Source organism: Nomascus leucogenys, chromosome 13, assembly GCF_006542625.1.
Source record: "Nomascus leucogenys isolate Asia chromosome 13, Asia_NLE_v1, whole genome shotgun sequence".
Classification (NCBI taxonomy): Eukaryota; Metazoa; Chordata; class Mammalia; order Primates; family Hylobatidae; genus Nomascus; species Nomascus leucogenys.
In genome coordinates this window covers 78256762-78280495 of record NC_044393.1, presented here as the reverse complement: position 1 = coordinate 78280495, position 23734 = coordinate 78256762, and the positions used below count along the sequence as shown (strand labels likewise).

General features: G+C 40.8%; 1 protein-coding gene across 4 annotated transcripts in view; it reads right to left on the bottom strand.

The window, feature by feature from the left end:
• The window catches only part of AHCYL2 (adenosylhomocysteinase like 2), a 205382-nt gene that overhangs the window by 42915 nt on the left and 138733 nt on the right, over positions 1–23734 (bottom strand). For 2 of the 4 annotated variants that reach the window (XM_030825541.1, XM_012512325.2), the window contains one exon: positions 7108–7219. In XM_030825541.1, coding sequence (XP_030681401.1) covers positions 7108–7219 — 112 coding nt within the window. Of the gene's footprint in view, positions 1–7107; positions 7220–18278; positions 18972–23734 lie in introns of those variants that run through there. The other 2 variants (XM_004090222.3, XM_003261316.4) reach the window with 2 other exon arrangements.

The window sequence follows — 23734 nt, the reverse complement described above, 5'->3', positions numbered from 1 at the left end:
TGAGTCAAAAAAGAAATAACTAGTTACAAAATTAATTATTTAGAGCTTTAAAAAAATACAGTTGTAATGTGTGCTATAAAGCAGAAATCAGGATGTCATAAGACTATGTAATAGGAGAACATGACTTGTCAGAGTCAAGTTGTTAAGCAGATTAAGATAATGTATGTAAAGTGCTTACTGAAATGCTTGGCATACAGTAATTAAGCACTCAATAAATGATACCTGATATTACCCACTTTAGCACATATTTTAAATTCAGTTCCAGATATAACATCTTTAAGTGTTCTTACTCAGCTTTAAGATTTTGAATGGGAAAAGAACGATATACATACACTATCTTTTAGCAGTTTATCTTTTTTTATACCTCCATCATCTCCTACTAATCTACCCAAACAGCAGGTGGCTGGTCTCAGCTCACTGCAACCTCCGCCTCCTGGGTTCAAGCGATTCTCCTGCCTCAGCCTCCTTGGTAGCTGGGATTACAGGTGCCCACCACAATGCCTGGCTAATTTTTGCCTTTTTAGTAGAGACGGGGTTTCGCCATGCTGGGCAGGCTGGTCTTGAACTCCTGACCTCAGGTGATCCAGCCACCTTGACCTCCCAAAGTGCTGGGATTACAGGCTTGAGCCACCATGCCCAGCCTCAAAGAGCCCTCTATACGGACCTGCTATCAGGTAAGAACCAAAAATATCAGTTGTCTAGATTGTACTACTATGTGAATACGACATGGCTGACAGATCCAGACCAAGAGAATATATTATTAGTTCTGCAAACACAGTGGAAAGGTTATTGCTGAATTAGTGACATTTACTCATTTATTCTTTGAATCCATACTCATTTCTGCCACAGAGTAACAAACTCATGATGACAATTGAGGTAGTATTAAGGACTGTTCCTAGGAAAATTTAGAGAAATCCAACACATATGTACAAACACATTTGAACAGAGTTTCTAAAATATTTGTAATTGTCAGCATACTCTAAAGCCCAGAGTCATAATTTAAATAAACAAGAACAACCAATAATCTACTAAAGTAGTCCTGAGATCCTAGATCTAGCTTCAACCCTAAGTGGTTAAGTGACCGATTTCCACTTTATCCAACTGTAAACTGTAACAGATTCTCTCTTTCCTCATGCTCTTTCCCCCAATTACCACCAGAAAAATCTTACGAATAAATGAGATGATAACAAAAAGGGTTCAGTTTCTATGTAGAAAAGTAGTATGAAGTACAATATAACTTTACTACGGGATGTTATCTTGTTTCATTATTTTCCAAAATCAAAATACAACATGATGAATCAAGAATCCACAATCTATCTCACAGAACATGTACACACGTTTTATGATTCAAGCCTGATTAAGCTTTACCTCTCAGCAGCTGTGATACTGTGGGTTGCTGCTAGGAGAAGCAGCAGTCAGAACCCTGACTGAATTAGTCCTATTAGACTATTTTATGTCAGGCAACTCCTCTTGGGCCTATTCATTTGGTAATGGAAATAACAGTGGGGACCTGTGTGTCGGGTTATAGCAGACTTCACTGATGAATAACACTCTGGAAATGTGTAAAAAGCTATGCTAGCATCCCAAATATAAATAAACAAAACTTTGTTGTTCGGAAACATCTGAAAATATCTCAAACTTTATAAGCATTGTAGAGTTTGGGAAAAAAAAGAACCAATCGTGAAGAAGGGACTTCTGTCTTCTTTCCTCACCCTTAACCAAGTAACTCATTGCAAAGACAGCTTATTCAGAAATATATCACTGAGAATGGTCTCATTAAAAAAAGAGTCTCTTCTGTTCATTTGTTTTTATGAGGTTTTTTTCTTTAGGGGAAGGAACTCATTGCAAAGACAGTTTATTGCACCCTTAACCAAGTAACTCATTGCAAAGACAGCTTATTCAGAAATATATCACTGAGAATGGTCTCATTAAAAAAAAAAAAGTCTCTTCTGTTCATTTGTTTTTATGAGGTTTTTTTCCTTAGGGGAAGAGTTTTTTAGAAGATTTTAGAAGTTTTTTAGAACTATTTCTTATAAAATAGTTTCATGGATTAATGCAGGGCTTTTCAACCTGGGTTCTGCTAGAATTAAGTCCTAATGCCTTGAAGCATCCATTGTACATCATGAATTAACTTCTCTCCTACGCATCTGGAAAGGTACTAGTTATGTATCATCTTTTTGAAAATTAAGAAAAGTCTATAAAATCATTTTCCGTGTTCTGTGATTCAGATGAGGATCCCTGGGTGAGAAAAGCTGGCAGAGGTTCCTAAATGAAAGCATGGCAAAACTTAGTACCAAGATCCTTAGGAAGGGAGACGAGACTACAGCCTATGTAAGCCTCTGTGTATCTTCAGCAAAACAAGCACTTTGGACAGGAAAGTATCTTTTTTTGAAATCTCATAAACCTGCTTTTGTTGTTCATACACACTGAGTATATTAGAGACCTCAACAAGGGTATAAAAGCATAACGTCTCTGAACACCTTTCACCAATATTTATTTATTGAGTATGTCTTCTGTGTCAAACACAGTTCTAAGTGCTGGGAATAAAGCAATGTAAAACAGAAAAAAAAAAATCCCTGTTCTCATGGATCCTGCATTTAAATAGAAGGGAAAAGACCAAAACATATTAGCAACATATATATATGTTATATGATAAGTGCTATGAAGAAAAATAAAGGAGGAAAATTTGATAGAGAATGTTGGGTGGAGTTCTGTATAGTATTTATTTCTAATGAATTAATTTTTAATTGACAAAAATTGTACATATTTATGTGTATAACATGATGTTTTGAGATATGTACACATTGTGGAATGGCTCAACAGAGATAATTAACATATGCATTACCTCATATCCCTATCATTTCTTTGTGGTGAGAACACTTAAAATCTGTTGTCCTAGCAATTTTCTAGAATACAACACACTGTTATAACTATAGTCACCATGTTGGGTACAATTTAAAAGAGTAGCCAGGATAGGATTCAGTGAGAAGTTGATAATTTTTGGTGAAGAACTGAAGGAAGTAAGGTAGCCAGCCATGCATATATCTGGAAAAAGAGCATTCCAGGCAGAGGGAACAGGTATAAAGGTCTCGAAGCAGGAGAGTGCTTGGCATGTTTCAAAATAACAGTAGGAGGCTAGTAAGGCCAGAGTGAAATGAACATCTCAGGGAGGGGGGAAGTTTGGGGAAGTAGAGAGGTGAACAGAAATGTAGGCCATTGTAAGAACTTTAGGCTTTACCTAAGAGTGGGATTGGGAAGCCATGGAAGGTTTTAGGCAGTGAAATGATATGACATGACTTATTTTAAAAGAATACATTTGGCTGGTGTTGAGAATAGACTGAAGATGGGTAAGGTTGGAACTGAGGAGTTCAGTTTTTAATATATGGGAGGTTTGAGATGTCTATGGGCTGGGTGCCATGGCTCATGCCTGTAATCCCAGCACTTTGGGAGGAGGATTGCTTGAGGCCAGGAGTTTGAGACCAGCCTAGGCAACAAAGTGAGACCCCTATCTCTACAAAAAAATTTTTAAAAACTAGCCGGATGTGATGGTACGCATCTGTAGTCCTAGTTACTGGGGAGGCTGAGGTGGGAGGATTGCCTGAGCCCAAGAGTTCGAGGCTACAGTGAGCCATGATTGTGCCACTACACTCCAGCCTGGACAACAAAGCAAGACCCTGTCTCTTAAAAAAAATAGAATAAAATAAAAAGAGGTATCTATAAAACATTCAAGTGAAAGGACTGAGCAGGCAGTTGTATATATAAATCTAGTATATACAAGAGAGATTGGAGCTGGGATAAAATATGAGAATCAAACACCAATACATGATATTTAAACCTGTGAGATAAATGAGTTCATCTAGAGAGAAGGTATAAACTGAGAAGGGAAGAGGTCCAAGGATCAGTCTTTGGGGCTTTCCAGTGTTAATTTCTACTGTCATTTAAATTATTAATTTTTTTTGAGACGTAGTTTCACTCTTGTTGCCCAGGCTGGAGTGCAATGGCACGATCTCGGCTCACCACAACCTCTGCCTCCTGGGTTCAAGCAATTCTCCTGCCTTAGCCTCCCGAGTAGCTGGGATTACAGGCATGTGCCACCACGCCTGGCTAATTTTTGTATGTTTAGTAGAGACGGGGTTTCTCTATGTTGGTCAGGCTGGTCTCGGACTCCCGGCCTCAGGTGATTCGCCCGCCTCAGCCTCCCAAAGTGCTGGGATTATAGGCGTGAGCCAACGCGCCCTGCCTAAAATTATTTTTTAAATAAAAATAATTTTTTTAGATGGAATCTCGCTCTGTTGCCCAGGCTGGAGTGCAGTGGCACAATCTCAGCTCACTGCAAGCTCTGTCTCCTGGGTTCAAGCGATTCTCATGCCTCAGACTCCAGAGTAGCTGGGATTACAGGCGTGCGCCACCACGCCTGGCTAATTTTTACATTTTTTGTGTAGACAGGGTTTCACCGTGTTGGCAAGGCTGGTCTTGAATGCCTGATGTCAGGTGATCTGCCTGTCTCGGCCTCCCAAATTGCTGGAATTACAGGCATGAGCCACTGTGCCCAGCCTAGTCATTTAAATTATAATGTGTGCTGAAAATGGGCCCCAAGTTCTTACTGACCCACATTTGCATATATGTCTTGTCATATTTAGAGAGTTGTGAGTCAGTTCCATTACTCTTAGCTTTTCATTCGATGCACATGAAGCTCTTTTTCTATCACTGTATATGTTTTCATTGTCTGTGTATGAAGATGCCAGGTGCAAGAGTTTTCCAGCATCACACAACAAATCAAACACAGATCAAAGACTAGAAACTAGGTCTCTGCTAACTCCTAGTCCAATAATCAAGATAGTAGGCATTTCTAGTCAGAGTTTGTTTAACAGGGCTTGACAAGCATTCACTCAAAGGGGAAAAGAAAAAGCAAAAAGCAAAAAACAAAAGAAGGCAACAGTGCATGTGATGCAGCTGCTAAAGAAAGAAACATTTTGGGTTTCATTTTAAAAGCACTGAGTTTACGCAACTAACACTTCCTGTAGATTAGTTCAGACCATTGAGAATATTATGTAGATAGGCATAATATTTTTAAAATGATACCTAATCTGAAATATATCCAGATGAGGGTAACCGGGACAGTGGGTTACCCCTAAATCAGGCAACCAAAACCAGCAAAATTTAAATAAAATCTTTAAATTCCAGGGATTATATAAGAACTTATTAGGAGATAAATAACTACATATAGTAAGTAGCACCATATGTCCGAAAGAGGCCAGCAATTAGAGGGAAGCCCAATGAGATCTTTAAGTTCTTTTTCATCTCCAGGATGTTTTGACTTCCTGCGCTTGAACTTAATATCATTGAACAGATACATTAGGTTGACAATTTTTGACTTATAAAAATGGTAATTTCATATAGTTTAATCTAAAAGGTCCAAGTTTACCAGGATGATACCAGTCCATATCATTCACCAATGAGCTATGCCAAGCCACTATGTGCTTACTTAGAAACCAAGGGCATCAATTACTCTCTTACAGGTAAATAGATATTTTTTAAAGTACCCTCCCTGCCTATGGGGGTTGGGTGGGAAGGCAGGTATTGGTTTCCTCGGCAGGAATATAGTTGGATATGTATATCTAGTGTGTAGGGGAGAGACTGAGCTGGAGTTAAAATTTGATATTATTATTATTATTTAGTATGAATCTTTACATAACATGCACAAACCCACAGCTTGAAATGTTATAAACTATTTTACAATTCACATTTTTCACAACTATTATGGTTTCCAGAGTTAAATTAACCAGTTCGTGAATTTCCAACACTGCTTATTTCAGCAGAATAAGATAGGGTTCCTGGCCAGGTGCAGTGGCTCACGCCTGTAATCCCAGAACTTTGGGAGGCTGTGGAGAACCATTTGAGCTCAGAAGTTCGAGACCAGCCTGGACAACATGGCGAGACTCCATCTCTACAAATAATTTTAAATTTAGGCAGGCATGGTGGTGGGTGCCTGTGGTCTCAGCTACTCAGGAGACTGAGGTGGGAGGATCACTTGAGTCCGTGAGGTCAAGGCTGCAGTGAGCTATGACCATGCCACTTGCACTCCAGCCTGGGTGACAGAGTGAGACCCTGTCTCAAATCTTGTGCTACTCCACAAAAAAGGTAGTACAAGATTATGGATTCCATAGGAAGTGATGTCATATGCTTTACATCATTCACTGTTACTGTGGGGGGAAAGTAAAAAGAGAAATGTAAAAAAGTATATAAATAATCTACCCAGCCTAAAAGCTAAAGCTTCCCAAACAACTGTTTTCAACTTTATATAACAAATATTACTTTCCTATTTGTACGAAGAACAAATAAAATTTCAGGTCATGATAAAAATTTTCTAATGAATATTACTATTTATAATGTGAAGAGCTAACTAGGGCAAGCACTCAGCTCCCTACCACATCCCAACACAAGAGCAAAATAAACTAACTCCATATTAAATCAGACTCATACTAGGCAGCGTTTAGCATACTAGCCGATGCCTTCAAGGGATCCTACACAGTAACAGCTCACCTGGCATTAAATGATAACTCAGTCCCAGGGCACATGTATTTGAATTAATGTCAGTCCAAAGGATGGGAGGAGTAACAAGAAGTCCAATGTCACAGCTTAGGAGAGAAGGCAAAGGGCTCACTTGCTTGAACTAGCTACGGTGTCTTCATTATTTCTTGGGGCAATTGAGGTTTCCCTGTTAATTTGCAAGTACCAGATGGAGGGATGAAGAACTTCTTTTTTATTTTCAAAGGATAAAAAAAAAACCCACAAATACATACACATACTGTTCAGGAAAGATCATCAATGACATATTACCACCCTTCTGAGTAGATTAAAGAATTCAATTTCCTTAATCACCCTCTTCTGCCTCTATTAGAAGAGGAGGCCTCTATTAAGCTCCACTCTGAATCGCCAAGAGAAATCCAAAGATTCCACCCAGAATTTTAATCTAAATTTTGACTCAAAGTATTTATTCAAAGCACAGTCTTGGTCATGCTTAATTAGCCTTGGATAGACAGGAGGGCCTGTTGAGATCGTACTTATTAGCCTCAACGGCTGGGTCCACAGCAGTTCAGTACTCACCTGAGCTGTAGCTGTCAGTAGATGACTGAGAAATGGAACGAGACAAAGAGCGACGTCCAATTTTGGTGGGACGTTTGTTGAATTCTTGCTTCTGGTCAGCAAACTGGATCTGCTGAGAAAAAGAAACCTAGTTATATAAAGAAAAAGAACCTCCATTTTGAGACAGCAATTCAAGGCTTGTATTATAGACTTTCACCTTCCGTAACAGTTGATCTGATTGTATCAACCTATGTTTGGAATATTAAGACTCTTTGAAGAGAAGAATACTTTTTCATTCTTCTTTTTTTTTTTAAAATAGAGATGGGGTCTTTCCATATTGCCCAGGCTGGCCTTGAACTCCTGGGTTCAAGCAATCCTCTCACCTCAGCCTCTCACATAGCTGGGACTACAAGCATGTGTCACTGTGTCTGGCAATGTCTCATTCTTTACCTACTATGTTTCTAATCAAATTTAAATCTTTGATACACTTTTTTTTTTTTTTTGAAATGGACTTTTACTCTGTCACCCAGGCTGCAGTGCGGTGGCACGATCTCGGCTCACTGCAACCTCCACCTCCTGGGTTCAAGTGATTCTCATGCCTCAGCCTCCTGGTAGCTGGGATTACAGGAACACACCACCATGACCTACTAATTTTTGTATTTTTAGTAGAGACGGGGTTTCACCATGTTGGCCAGGCTGGTCTCAAACTCCTGACCTTAAGTGATCCACCCACCCTGGCCTCCCAAAGTGCTGGGATTATAGGCATGAGCCAGTGTGCCTGGCTACTCTTTGACTATATGCTTTTTACAATAAAATTGTGACACCCCACTCCCCACAAATAGAGAATGGGATATTCTGGTTAAATTTTTAGAAAATTGAGTCATATTCAGAAATATTTTATACAGTTTCATTGAAAAGTAAAACTGGAAAGAATATTTGAGATTATCATATTTGTAAGCTCCATACATCTAGATGAGAAAATTGCAAGGTACATGAAAGAATATTTGAGATCATCATATTTGTAAGCTCCATATATCTAGATGAGAAAATTGCAAGGTACAGGAAGGCAAAATGACTTGCATTCAGGTTTCAAGAGTCTCAGGAAATGGTATGACTTAATAATTTTTAAAAAGGCTTTTCATTAAGAATGAACATTCTGAAATTGCATTTAAATTCTGGCTATGTCACTCATTAGCTGTGTGATGTTGCTCAAGATGCTTTAGTGAGTCTCATTTTTCCATAAATACAACAGAGATAAAAGTACTTACCTCACAGGTTTTAGAGAGGGTTCAATGAGACAATGTGTATAAATTGAAACATAGCAGGAAATTCAATAAATCTACTCCCTACCCGACCCCTACGGTTCAATGCTCTCGTAACTTTTGCAGGTAGCCACTCTAATTTGTTAAAGCTTTTCTAAAATATATTAGTTAGCTTTCCAGTACTAGTAAGTAATTTTTTTTTTTTTTTAGGTGGAGTCTCACTCTGTAGCCAGGCTGGAGTACAGTGGCTTGATCTCGGCTCACTGCAACCTCCACCTCCCAGGTTCAAGCGATTCTCCTGCCTCAGCCTCCTGAGTAGCTGGGAGTACAGGTGTGTGCCACCATGCCCAGCTAATTTTTGTATTTTTAGTAGAGACGGGGTTTCACCATGTTGGCCAGGATGGTCTCGATCTCTTGACTTCATGATCTGCCTGCCTCGGCCTCCCAAAGTGTTGGGATTACAGGCGTGAGCCACTGCACCTGGCTAGTAAGTAAATATTAATTTATTTTTAAATATTTGATATTATAAAATACCTAAAAGCAGTAAGATTGATCATTAACTATAATAGATATAGAAGGAGCAGATTAATTGAATGAGTATGTATAAACCTCATATCATACTCTGGATGTTGCATTTTGGATGATTATTTGATAATGATTTTCTTACAATTTTATCTTTCTCCTATTGTTGGAGGTTCCAGCTGATACTTTATAATACTCTACAAATCAAAGGTCACTTGTAAGCCATACTTGTTTGGGGAAAAAAAGCTCATACAATTTATTCAACTAATAACTTTTTTGTTTTCTCTGTTTGTATAATTGCCTATTCTGGATCCAAGGTAGCATAGAGGAAGGTCTAATGAAAATGATCAAAGGTCTGACAAGTGACTCTACCTTTAATGATAAAAAGATGGTCCCTTGATGGGCAGAACATACAGTACACCAGAATGAAAGCAGGAACTGACGGCTCCACTTCCTGCAGTTAGAGGTAACTAATGAGTCACTTGAGTATTGTGACAAGGGGACCAATGCCAAATTGAATTAGCTTCACATTGCCTTTTAGGGGATTCATAGCATTTTCATAGCTATAACAACAAATAAAGCCTGCAAAGTGCTTTAGGGCTTGCAAATTGTTTTCAGCAATAGGAAAACTCATCGAATAAGAAGTTCTTCACGAACTAAAACAAATGACAAAGATGATTATTTTGCTCAACCAGCAATTTATTCCAAAAAGATAAAGTGCCCTTTCTATGTACTCCCATAGGACGTACATGAACTTTCATGTATTGCATTTCCCCTAGCACAGCACTTACCACAATGAATGTAACTGTCTACTTACCTGTATTCTCTATAAACTATAGGCTCATAAAGGGAGAAGCTGTGATTCTTATTCACCCTTATATCCGCAGGCACAAATCCTAGGCACTCAATAAAGTGCTGAATCAATACATCTGAAGTAGCCTATTCTATCTTCACTGTCTATACTTGAATACTCACTAAATATGGTGAACATAAACCAAGTCTAAAGTTAAAATGATTTTTAAGGGCAAAAAGAGCTGGGAAGAAGAGGGAAGGTGGAAAGCTGGGGAGGTGGACAGCAGTCAGGCTGCAAACTCTGGCTTCCATTTCACCAACCTTGTTCAAAACAGTCACATGTCTTTATTTTTTTTAGAAGCCCATCCAGGAAAAGGAATAATAATGGAACTTTTCAAAGGTCATCCTGAGTCGCTAACTTTTCCAGTGTCCCCTTTAAAGAATAGGTAAACCCTGTTTCAGATGCTCAGCACAACCACACACCTGTGTACATGCACATGTGGGTGCAGATGCATGTACATTCACCACTAGAGGGGGCCAGTCACTCTCATTGATTGTAGGATCAAGGTGAATAAACCATATAGCTATCTAGCTGCATTATCATCTCAAACCAGTTTATCTGAGCTGAGCTGTCTTCTCTATAGTGTTTTCTATTTACAGTAATCCCTCCTTCCTGGGACAAGTTCATGCTATCTTTTAATACTAAAGAAGACTAGGTTGTGCAAGGCTTTCTCCACTTAGAACATAGGGTTCTGAAACCTTGCTTACTGGTTAGACTTTGAATTCAAGTTTCTTTAAGACAGAAAAATATTAGAGTGAGATTAACCACTTAAATATAAGTTATACAATTTTCCCCAAGAAACAAGTATCTTTCTCCGACAACCAGAACACGAGTTAAGTGGCTCCCTGGTGTTTACCTCCTCTTAATAATTAAACACCAATATACAGTCCATTTTGTAATGGATTGGTTTTGTAATCTGCCCACCCCAATTGTGGTACCTTAGTAGATTCTACCCCTAACTTTCCTACCTTGTCTGGAACCAGGGTCTTTTAAGGTAATCCTCCTTTTCCATTTGAGAGAGAAATGCCTAATTCCAACAGGCATTAAGGCAAGGGAGGGAAAGAGACTATTAAAAGAGGGGTAGCTCACCTTATGCCAGAGGGAGGGATGAAAGCAAGAAAGGAGGGGAAAAAGAGTATAAGCAACTGGCCTTTTACAATAATGGCTATAGCAGCGGCAAGACTGGTAAATAAGAGCTTAGCCTCACCTGGGCCTTAATCCCAGAGTTGCCATTAACAATGTATTTCTTCTTGCTGCCCAGCATAGTGACATTACCAGCCCCACTGCCACCTCTGTGGTCCAGGGACCCTTGTGATCAGGCCTTTAAACTTTCCTCATCAGCAATTCTGTTGGCTCTGGTTCTGGCCAGCTTTTTGGGCTGGGGAGTGGGGGACTACTCTTCCTTGGAATCCCTGAAGCAGCTCCAACAACCCCTTCAGCAGTACAGCCCCAATTTAATAAGGCATTTCTGTTAGTGGCTCATCAGCCATTCCTAATTCTAGTGGCTGTTTTGCTTTTATTTATTTTTTTCCTAAATACCTAATTACATGGATCCTCTGACCTCTAAACCTTGCAAGTCCCTTGACAAGGCCCAACTTGCATGCGCATAACAATAGCTTATTTATATAACCACCGCACTTTTTTGCTCGCTATAATTAACTTGCTAATTAGGTTCCTTTTCAACCTTACCTCCTCCTTTTCCATGTCAGATGATTTTAGTTAACCTAGTCTCATTAGAAAAAAATTAACCACAGAGCCACTAAAACAATGAGAGACTTTATTAAAGGAGTAAGAAAAAAAAATTAATGGTGCCAAGTACTCAGGCAGGCCCTACCCTACACTCTGTGTCCTTGGATTAGCCAGACTGGGGACACTGATTTCAGCTCTGTCACCAAGGAAATCAATTTTCTCAGTTCACTGCTTTCCTCTGAATTGTGCATCTTTTATACAGGTTTTGACATTTGGTTTCTAGTCCCAGCTCAAGACTGTTGCTGATTTGGCACAGGGTGACCCAGTTTGATTTTTTCACAAAATGTGTGTTCATGGAAGGTACGACTACAAAGGGAAGTTTCTTATCTCCTCAGAGTCCCCAGAATCACAACAGTCTTATTACATGCCAAATATTCAAGCAAAATGGCAAAGAATCACATTATTTATTTGCTGATTTCTGAAAGAGACATAGTGAAGAAGAAAGCTACACTCAACTGTCTGCCACAGAGATTGGGAGGAAAGTGATGTGAATTCTTCCTTAATTTAAAAAAAAAAAAAAAAAAGACTGCTTGTTGAGCACAAGAAAGGATATAAAATGGCAGATTTTTTTTTTTTTTTTTTTTTGAGATGAAGTTTTGCTCTTTTTGCCCAGGCTGGAGTGCAATGATGCGATCTCGGCTCACTGCAACCTCTACCTTCCGGGTTCAAGTGATTCTCCTTCCTCAGCCTCCCAAGTAGCTGGGATTACAGGCATGTGCCACCACACCGGCTAATTTTTTGTATTTTTAGTAGAGTTGGGTTTCACCATTTTGGTCAGCTGGTCTTGAACTCCAGACCTCAAGTGATCCACCTGCCTCGGCCTCCCAAAGTGCTGGGATTACAGGCGTCAGCCACCGTACCCGGCCGGCAGATTTTTTTTGTTTAAGGATAATCTTTATTTAGAGAGAGAAGGTCCTATTGCATACTGCTTGCTGACATCTCTGGAAGAGAAAAGTTTGGTAAGTGCCTATTTTCACAGTTCTGTGTATATGTTACTTCTATTAATTTGTACAAGAATCTTAAGAATTAGGCAGTATTATTCTCACTTGACAAAGCAGGAAAGTGTAACTCTAAGAGAACAAACGATTTGTCTAAGGTCTCACAGCAAGTAAGTGATGGGACTGGAATTTGAGCCTGTGTTTATGCTACAGCCAAAGCTCCATTTACTATACCATGCCCTATAATATTAATCAGAAGACCAAAGGTCCTAGTCCTAGGTGTACTAGCCCCAAATCATTCCTTTTCTCTTTAAATTTATTTAATTTAAAATTACTCTTTAAATTCATTTTCATATCAGATTACATCTTAGAAATGACATCATCGCGGAAAATCTTGGGGCCCTGATCAGGTCACAATTCTAAAACACCTAATTATATAAGAGTTAGAACTCTAACAGCTCTTTAAGTGGCAACTTTGCCCAATGTCACTACCAGAAATGGAAACAGAAATTAATTGAACTCAAATATGAATGTTCACCATCACCCACAGCAATTCTGATCTCTTACTCATAATTTCACAAAGTGAGACAGATCATTTGCTTGCTTGATGAATCTCTAAACTTTTGCTCCTCCTAACAAGAATGTTCACCCCAGTTCACATGTACTAAGCTGGTTCCCCTTTCCCTCACTCAGGTAAAAAGGAGCTCCTTGGTCCAATGACTTAAGTCAGATAACTTGAGCCAGAAGGACTGGCATACCTATACCAAATAGAACCAGAAGACATTTTAGGAGACTGACAGGAAAAGCCTTACCACTTAACAAGTTTTGTCTGTTTGTTTTGGTTTTTTTTTTTTTTTGAGACGGAGTCTCGCTCTGTCACCCAGGCTGGAGTGCAGTGGCGCGATCTCGGCTCACTGCAACGTCCACCTCCTGGGTTCAAGTGATTCTCCTGCCTCAGTCTCCCGAGTAGCTGGGATTACAGGTGTGTGCCACCATGCCTGGCTAGTTTGTTTTATTTATTTATTTATTTATTTATTTTTAGTAGAGACAGGGTTTCACCGTGTTAGCCAGGCTGGTCTCGATCTCCTGACCTCGTGATCCGTCCATCTCGGCCTCCCAAAGTGCTGGGATTACAGGCGTGAGCCGCCGCGCCCAGCCAACAAGTTTTTATAGAATACAGTAACTTTCAAATTTTAGCTGCATCGAAATCACCTGGAGAGCTTATTAAAGCACATTGCTGGATCTTAACCACCGGAGTTTTTGAATTATTAGGTCTGGAGAGGGCCCAAGATTTTGTATTTTGTAATTTAAAAAAAAATTTTTTTTTCAGCTTCCAATTCTCTGGTTGAAGATTTTGTGTTTTGAGTAACTCCCTGGGAGACGCTGAGGCTACCAGTCTGAAGACCACACTTTGAGAACCACTGCTCTAACACTTTCTCCAAGCGTGAGTAAAGCAGCCCTGATTCTGTCGATTCTTCTTAACCAACCATTCTATCCTATCATGGTTATAACCATGGAGCCACTTTCACAGGCAGAAAAGTAAAGGTTATTTGAAAGGTCAGAGAATACAATGAGGTGATCCTTTCTTTTCTTTTTTTTTGAGATGGTGTTTCGCTCTTGTCTCCCAGGCTGGAGTGCAATGGTGCCATCTTGGCTCACTGCAACCTCCACCTCTCGGAGTTCAAGTGATTCTCTTGCCTCAGCCTCCTGAGTAGCTGGGATTACAGGAGCACACCAACCATGCCTGGCCTATTTTTTTGTACTTTTTAGTAGAGATGGGGTTTCGCCATGTTGGTCAGGCTGGTCTCGAACTCCTGACTTCAGGTGATCCGTCCACCTCGGCCTCCCAAAGTGCTGGGATTGCAGGCGTGAGGCACCGCACCCAGCTGAGGTGATCTTTCTTTACACCCAAAACAGGGTCTAAAGAAAACTGGGTCTAATTCTGATTTCCGTAACTTAAGGCTCTTAAGAAGAGATAGGTAATATATTAAGAAAAACAGGACTCACGGGGAGGATAGAAGATCTATTTATCCTAAAGAGGATCAAGGCCAAGAGAAACCAATTAATTCCTTTTCAAGTACATAAAGTAATACTACAAAGGATATATCTGTGTCTCTACTTCCTAAGGTCTGTCATCATTTCTAAAATGGGGATAATCATATCTACTTTGCCTATTTAAAATGTATGCTGAGATAATAACATGTGAGAGGGTTTTGAAAACTACATATTGATACACAAGTCTAAAATATTAATATTTCTATTCTTTCAAATTAAATGTTCTTAACCTATATTCCATGGATGTCTAGAACCCCCTACAACAGCATGCAAAATTTTGTGTTTTTAATATCCTGGGGAGAGAACCCATAGTTTTCATCAGTTTTTCAAATGGCTGTCTGTTTTAAGCACCAATCCTGACCTAGAGTTATAGTCAAGCTACCTCTACCACCATTTATCAGATACTTTGGAGATTTTTGTCTCTACTTCCAAGTAGATATGGTTCAGATATTCCTCAAAACATCTCTCTCTTCCAAGCCAAATAAGCGGCTTGAGCTAACTCTTTACCTATGAAAAGGATTACTTCTTGCCAAAAGAATATCGGGCATCAAGCTGGCTAGATACTCAAGAAAGTCAATCAACCAGATTTCCTATGGGAAAGTATGGAGAGCTGGAGTGGGAGGAGGAGGAAATATTAAAATGTAGAAACACAGAAAAAGTTATTGCTGATCTCCATGCAATAGACTAACCTCTGTTAGTCGAGGTTACTACCAGAAGGGACTAAAGATCTCTCAGGGGAAGTAAAACACATTAATAAAGACAATCTTTAAAAGGAAGTGTTCCCCAACCTTTCAGCAGTAAAGCTGTCTGAACGGGGCTAAGAAAATCCTTCACATGAAAACAGCTGAGGAGCAGAGGCTCCAGGAGAAGTTTTCCAGTGACTGATGGAACATAACCTTGAAAGTCTACCTTGTCAGTTCTTGAGATTGGGGTTCTTCAGGCTTCACCCCGGCTTATTTCCCTGCTGGGAATCAGAGATGTGAGTACTGTCAGCTGTTATATGTGGTGTGAGTCCTATTCTCTGAGGGATATGAAGTCCCTTTTTGCTGGTGATTTTTAACAAAAGGGAGATATCATAATATACCTTCTCTGCTAAATTTTTCTCCTGAAAGAAGATTCGAGAGGCTTCTCGTATTTCCTTTGGTGGCAGGGATAGTTTCAGTGGAAATTTCATTACATTAATATGTAAATGGGAACATGAGTAAGACACTCATTAAAACTGTAAGTTGAAACTTTGGCCCAACATGGGAGCTGGAGCAAGGGTTTTTTTCTTGAGGATTAAAAGACACTTAAACATTTTACAAGTAAGGTCTGGAAATCTATCGGCAATACACTAGAGGGTGCTCAGAGGTTCGCTTTCCTGGCTAAGTGGCTATCAGTAGCAACCTAACGAAGTACTCTCAGACCAAGTCAGGAGTCAATGACTTACATGGTATCTGAAAGAAAGCCTCAAAAGTCTTTGGCAAAGAAAAGCTAGCAAATGAGACAATCGTGTTATTGAAGACTAGCTCCTCCCTATTCCTTTTTATTGCTGTTCAAAATACTGAGCAAAGGTATTTTCCTGCTATTTAAGGGAAAATGGCCAAGAAATTCCTAAGTGAGAGTAATAGCTTATTAAAACAGAACAGACCAGAGCTGTGCTTTTCTAAATTATTATTTTGTTTGTTTGTTTTGAGACAGAGTCTCGCTCTGTCGCCCAGGCTGGAGTGCAGTGGCACTATCTCAGCTCACTGTAAGCTCTGCCTCCTGGGTTCACGCCATTCTCCTGCCTCAGCCTCCTGAGTAGCTGGGACTATAGGCGCCCGCCACGACGCCTGGCTAATTTTTTGTATTTTTAGTAGAGACTGGGTTTCACCGTGTTAGCCAGGATGGTCTTGATCTCCTGACCTCGTGATCTGCCCGCCTTGGCCTCCCAAAGTGCTGGGATTACAGGCGTGAGCCACCACACCCGGCCGCAAATTTTTTTATTTATTTTTTACCAACCAAGACACAACACTAAAGAGCTGTGTTTTATTACATAAAGAGTGTTTTCTAAAAGCTGGGAAGCCCTAGATCATATCCCTTATGCAGTGGTCACACCAACTCCTTTAAGGCAGTCTTCCCGTTCACATAAGTAGAAAGAAGGTAAATGGGTGAAAGTTCAGTAGGAGCCGCTACTGAACTTTGAGGGGATGTGCTAAGCTTGTAAGACGGTGAGGACTATGACAGAAATAAGAATTACTATAAAACTTTGGTTCTGAGTTGGCACACTAATGTTCAGTAGAATTCTTCTGTAATATTCCTTTATAGAAATACCAAAGTTTGATACCTTAACGTGGCCCTTCCCTTAAGAAAACCAAATTTCTTTTTCCCTCTTCTTGTTATTAGTGAATAGCAAGAAATTCAAAAAAACTCAACCCTATCAGAAGTATTAAATAAATCCTTCCATTAATTCTAAAACACTATGTTACTTGGAATAAGCTTGTAGATGGATAGGTTTTCTTTCCACAAAATGTTTTAAAATTGAACACAAGACTGGGCGTGGTGGCTCACACCTGTAATCCCAGCACTGTGGGAGGTCGAGTTGGGTGGATCACCTACGGTCAGGAGTTCAAGACCAGCCTGGCCAACATGTTGAAACCCCGTCTCCACCAAAAATACAAAAATTACCCAGCATGGTGGTGCACACCTGTAATCCCAGCTACTCGGGAGGCTGAGACAGGAGAATCACTTGAACCCAGGAAGCGGAGGTTGCAGTGAGCTGAGATCATGCCACTGCACTCCAGCCTGGACAACAGAGCCAGACTCCATTTCAAAAAAAAAAAAACAAAAACATGAACACAATGTTCTGAAGTGACATTAAGAAGAACAGCAATAACCTCCCCCAAAACAATAAACAATAGCTGTAACAATGAGTTGAAATGTAAGTTCCTCAGGGGGGCCTTTGTTAGGCCTACTATATATTCTATCTCATTATCAATAGTTATTTCTTCAAATCCATAATTCTATAAACACTAAAAAGAATCTGAAATATGTTTTAGAGAGTCTAACTAGTTTTCCATAGTGGGGAAACACAAACCTGTAAACATAAACCTGTGTAGGCTGTAAGAAATCAGGCTAAATCTAGAAGAAACTATTTAGAAACATAAGGATGGTTACTGTCTTTAAATTAAAAGTTGAAATTCGATCCAATATAATAGGTTTATATGCTAGTTCTTATCAACAAATAAGTCCTATTATCATTATACTAAAACTACTGATCAGGCAAATATGGTATTCTGAAGAACTGTACCAAGAGAGCTACAGTTCCTGCCTTAGAGAAATATATATATAAAGGATAGCTGGGGGGGAAATAGGGAATGTTGTGACTGAAGGGAAAAATACGGGCAGGGAGGGGAGAAATGTTTGCAATCTTTTCAGACTTGAGAGAGCACCATTTCTGTAGGTTCTGTTTTTGTTTTTTCTCCTCACTGTTGTTTTTCTTTACCCCCAGAGAAACAAATGAAGCATCAGGTTGAAAACAGAAGTGCAAAACAGTCACAGGAAACACAACCCATACATCACACCAGCAGCCGGAGGAAAGCCCCCGCCCACCAGAGACCAGGCAACAAGCCCTGGCCAGGCAACTCTCACACCTTTCCCAGCTTCACGGATAATTAAGAAACAGCAGTGACCTAGTACCTAGGAACTAATCAGAACGTAGAGTAATAACTGTTTTTCCAACCACAGATCTTGGTAGGAGCTTCTCAAGAGGTGATCCTTGTCACCTGTCAAAAATGGTAGCCTCTCATTATCAAGAAACAGAAGGAGAAACAAAACGACCAGAGAACTCACCATCCACTCAGGCATGTGAAAAGCTGAGGTGCCCTCATTACCGTCCCACTTCTCCATAGTGCAGGCTTGGGTAAGATATGTCCCGAAGCAAAAGGGAAAGCTGGTTTGGAAATACTGGGGTTATCTGAGTGCCCCAAAGCAGACCCAACCCTAGTGAGATTCAGAAGTTCACGGTGGCTAGCAGAAGCTGCATCCCTTTTCACAGCAGCCTCCGATTCAAATCAAGAGCATTAGTCAACTGCCTGACAACCCCTTACTGGCCGGCTTCAAAGCCTTCTGTTTCTGATTTCAAAATCAGAGCTGATGCAAAGTGCTGCACCCGGGCACTGTGCTTCTCACAGGGCACTCACTGTTTAATACTACCCAAACACTCTACCCGCACCTCCCCAGTGGGGACTTTCTGCAGCAATAGTTGGACTTCCTTCTTTCCCTGTGTGTGAGGCACTTGTGCATTCTCTCCCACCCTTCAGGACACGTCACTGGAGGTGCGGATACCAAGATCAATAAAGACTGAGGTCAGGAAGGCACTCCCATTTCTCAAGAGTTGCTTGATTTGGATCAGTAAACAGGCGTTTCCTTGAAATCAAGAGCTCCTAGGGCTTTCAAGTTTAAACAGCTATGCAGAAGCTCCCCATCTGCTCACACCAGGGGTCTGGCACCAAACTCTCGCATATCTCAAGTTAAGAGTCTTATTGCATGGGAGGTTCGGATGGAGCCTAGGAAGATCTTTTTCAAAATCAGAATTTCTTAGCAGCTCTAAGAAAGTTCTGGGACGACAGCTCCCTCTGCTGGCTCCCTGTGCTACATACACGAACGCCTCAGGGCCCTCAGCTACAGAGATAAAGGTGCTGACTGCAAAGTGGCTTCACTGAGGCTAGTCAGGAGCCACCACTGTGTAGGTTTAGAGGACAGCCAGGGTTTCCAACCAAGACTAGTGCTGCCTCAAAGTCCCTAACCAATGCCGGATTTTACACACAGATCTGGTTTCAGGAAGAAACAGGATGCCAGTGCAGTAGCCCTGTACACTATCACCTTAAAGGACCTCTGAAGTTGTTTCTGTTTTATGTCTCCATACCAACTCCCTCCTTGCTGGACACTTCAGAAGTTTGGAAATAAGACATAACTAGAAAAAAGGTAAGCTAGCCTATCTCACCTGCTTAGTTCACTCCTAGGGTATATTATCCAGTAAGAGTACCACAGGTTTCAGGCACAAAGGAAGCCTAACAAGATATGCCTGCTTTGGTCCCTTTAAGGACCAGGACTCTTTACAGTGTTAATTCCCATTGAAGAGGATAGTTTCTCTACAGCTAACAGTGACAATATTATAATTATGATTATAGGTTCTGTGAAAGGAAAACATCTTGGGCCCCCAAAATCACTAAGCCAAAGGGAAAAGTCAAGCTGGAACTGCTTAGGGCAAACCTGCCTCCGATTCTATTCAAAATCACCTCTCTGCTCACTGAGATAAATGCACACTGACTGCCTCCTTTGAAGAGGCCAATCAGAAACTCAAAAGAATGCAACCATTTGTCTCTTATCTACCCATGGCCTGGAAGCCCCCTCTCTGCTTCCAGATGTCTCGCCTTTCCAAACTGAACCAGTGTTCATCATACATATGTTGATTGATGTCTCATGTCCCCCTACAATGTATAAAACCAAACTGTGCTCTGACCACCTTGGGCACATGTCATCAGGACCTCCTGAGGCTGTGTCATGAGTGCACATCCTCAACCTTGGCAAAATAAACTTTCCTTTTTTTTTTGAGACGGAGTTTTGCTCTTGTTGCCGAGGCTGGAGTGCAATGGCGTGATCTCGGCTCACCGCAACCTCCGCCTCCCAGGTTCAAGAAATTCTCCTGCCTCAGCCTCCCGAGTAGCTGGGATTACAGGCATGTGCCACCACGCCCGGCTAACTTCGCACTTTTAGTAGAGACAGTTTTGCCATGTTGAGGCTAGTCTCAAACTCCTGACCTCAGGTGATCCGCCTGCCTTGGCCTCCCAAAGTGCTGGGATTACAGGCATGAGCCACCACGCCTGGCCAACCTTGGCAAAATAAACTTTCTAAATTAACCAAGACCTGTCTCAGATGTTTGGGGTTCACAGTTCATTACCCTGTAAGGCCTTCACTACTTAAGAGAATGGTCCTTTGGATTTGGAATGGAGGAGAGGAAGGTAATATCTACAGAAGAGGTACTGTAAGATGCCAGAGAGGGCAGAATTCAAATGAATGGCCAGAGGTTTGACTGGAGGGAAAGGCAGGTGAAAACAGGGACTGTTGAACCAGATGCATTCAGAGGTATCAAGGGATCACAGGGAGGGTGGAGAGCAGGCGAAATAACAACAGCAGAGGTAGAAGTAAAAGAAGCTGTGGTCATAGAGGAGCTATGGAGTTAAGGCGACTTGAGTGATGTCAGGACACAGGGTGATGAGATGCAGGGAAGATAAGGCCCACTGAAGTCAGAGTGTCAACTCTGATACAAAGTCTTAGCTACTAGCAACCTCTAGTTATTGTCCTCTGGTCTTCCTTTAAACCCAGAGGACTTCTTAAAATGAGAAGTCACATCTGTTGCCTAAATTGCCAATGGTGTATTTCATCTGTGCTTTAAACGCAACACATCTACAATCAAAATTATTGCTCCATCTTTCCTTTCCCACCCCCCTCCAAACAACACTTTCTTCTCCTCACTTTGTGTTTGTGATGCCACTGTCCTCAGGCAACCATATATGAAACCTCAGGCACTGCTGATTTTCCCCTTTTCCGTAGTCCCCAGAACAATCACTTGGATATTATTTCTGCGCCCTCCTCCACCAAACCTTTCATCTATCCCTTTCTGTTCATTTTCACTGCCTCTTAACCCTCTACAAATCCTTTCCCGAAAGACTATCCACTTCATATCCATATATATATATATACACTCTATCCTCCAGGTAAACTGTATTATCTGCTACTTCTTGAATGTAAAGACTACAGTATGGTGACCATGAACACTGGTTTTGGAATCAGACAGTTAGGTTAGAATCCTGCCTCTGCCACTTATTTGACCTCTCTATATAACTCCAATTTCCAATTTGTATGGTGGAAATAATAACAGCTACCTACCTAACAGGACTGACGCAAGGATTTTAAAAGGGTACATACTCTAAGGAGTTAATTAATGGTAGCTCTTAATTATGTTATTACGATGCTGTGTTCTTTCCTACCTCAATGCCTTTGCTCATGTCATTTTCTCAAATCAAAATGCATTCATTTCTGCCTTCACTTCCATCATCTTCACTTTTTCAAATATTTAAAGGAATGATAGTTCTACCATGAAAACTGACCTTAAAAAAGGCATCTCCCCTTCATCTAATATTGTTCTTTGGCTATATCACTATTCTCACCATTCCTCAAATTATAGTTCCTATGTATGTGTGCTACCCTTTGTTAGTCTCCAGGCTCTTCAGGGGCTTAGCCTACTTTGATTTGCCTACAATACCTGGGATAGAGTAGGTGCTTAAGAAATTACCAAATTTAAAATTTATGTATGCTGTACGTATTCTTAATTATACTTTGGGGGCAACTTGCATACTCAATGTATTCAATATGTTTATGTCTGTTTTATAGAATTTGGAACACTGTTTTATATTTATAGGGGCTTAGTTATATTACTGACTACAGCTATATGACTTATTTGATGAGAAGTCCTTAGTAGGGTTTTAGTCCTTAATTATAATATTATCTCTGCAGGAATATATAATCCATTTTCCATTGCTTGATCTGCACCCATTGTAATCCATTTTGATCTGCATTATAATGAAACTTTTAGGAACAAATTAAGGCCAAAAGTCTATTTTATGGCTAGAGTGAAGCCCAACCCTTAGAATATTTCAGTGACAAGAAAATTACTAGATTATATTGATAGTGTAGACTAGTGTGGTAATAATAATAATTTTTAAAAAGTAAAGGTAAAAGAAGCTGGGCGCAGTGGCTCACGCCTGTAATCCCAGCACTTTGGGAAGCTGAGGTGGGCAGATCACCTGAAGTCAGGAGATCAAGCCCAGCCTGGTGAATGTGGTGAAACCCCGTCTCTACTAAAAATACAAAAATTAGCCAGGTGCAGTGGCCCACGCCTAAAATCCCAGCTACTCAGGAGGCTGAGGCAGGAGAATCGCTTGAACTTGGGAGGAAGAGGTTGCAGTGAGCCAAGATCGTGCCACTGCACTCCAGCCTGGGTGACGGAGTAAGACTCCATCTCAAAAATTAAAAAATAATAAAAAGTTTATGGCCGGGCGCGGTGGCTCACGCCTGTAATCCCAGCACTTTGGGAGGCCGAGGCGGGCGGATCACGAGGTCAGGAGATCGAGACCATCCTGGCTAACACAGTGAAACCCCGTCTCTACTAAAAATACAAAAAATTAGCCGGGCGTGGTGGTGGGCGCCTGTAGTCCCAGGTACTTGGGAGGCTGAGGCAGGAGAATGGCTTGAACCCGGGAGGCAGAGCTTGCAGTGAGCCGAGATTGCGCCACTGCACTCCAGCCTGGGCGACAGAGCGAGACTCCGTCTCAAAAAAAAAAAAAAAAGTTAAAAAAAAATTTTTTTAAAGGTAAAAGAAAAAAATTAATATTCTATTCTATTCTAACCTAACAGAGTCTCAATATGTCATCCAGGCTGAGGTGTAGTGATGTGATCATTGCTTGAACTCCCAGGCTCAAGTGATCCTGCCACCTCAACCTCCTGAGTAGCTGAGACTACAGGTGTGCACCACCACACCTGGCACATTTTTGAATTTTTTGTAGAGATAGGGGTCTCACTATGTTGCTCAGGCTTGTCTTGAACTCCCAGGAGTTCACCTCAAGTGATCCTCCCGCCTTGGCCTCCCAAAGTGCTGGGACTACAGACATGAGCCACCATGCCCAGCCTATTTTCTCTATGTAATGATTTATTAAATAAATAGAAGATGACGACCTTCATGATAGTGTTAAACCACAAAAGAAAATGACTTTTAGAGAAACAAGATTAAAAATAAAATAGGCCAGGCATGGCAGCTCATGCCTGTAATCCCAGCACTTTGGGAGGCTGAGGCGGGTGGATCACTTAAGGCCAGGAGTTTGAGACCAGCCTGGCCAACATGGTGAAACCCTGTCTCTACTAAAAATACAAAAATTAGCTGGGCGTGGTGGCAGGTGCCTGTAATCCCAGCTACTCAGGAGGCTGAGGCAGGGAGAACTGCTTGAACCCGGGAGGCAGGGGTTGCAGTGAGCAGAGATCGTGCCACTGCACTCCAGCCTGGGCAACACAGTGAGACTCTATCTCAAATAAATAAATAAAAGAACAAACACAAGTAAAATATATCACTTTGGCAGGCTAAACTAAGTGTTGTTTTTAGTTATGACTTTTTTGTTTCCTTACTGTAGGTTTTAACTAAAATAGACTATTTGAACACTGCAACCTCACTACATCTTTCTGCAACAATTCTG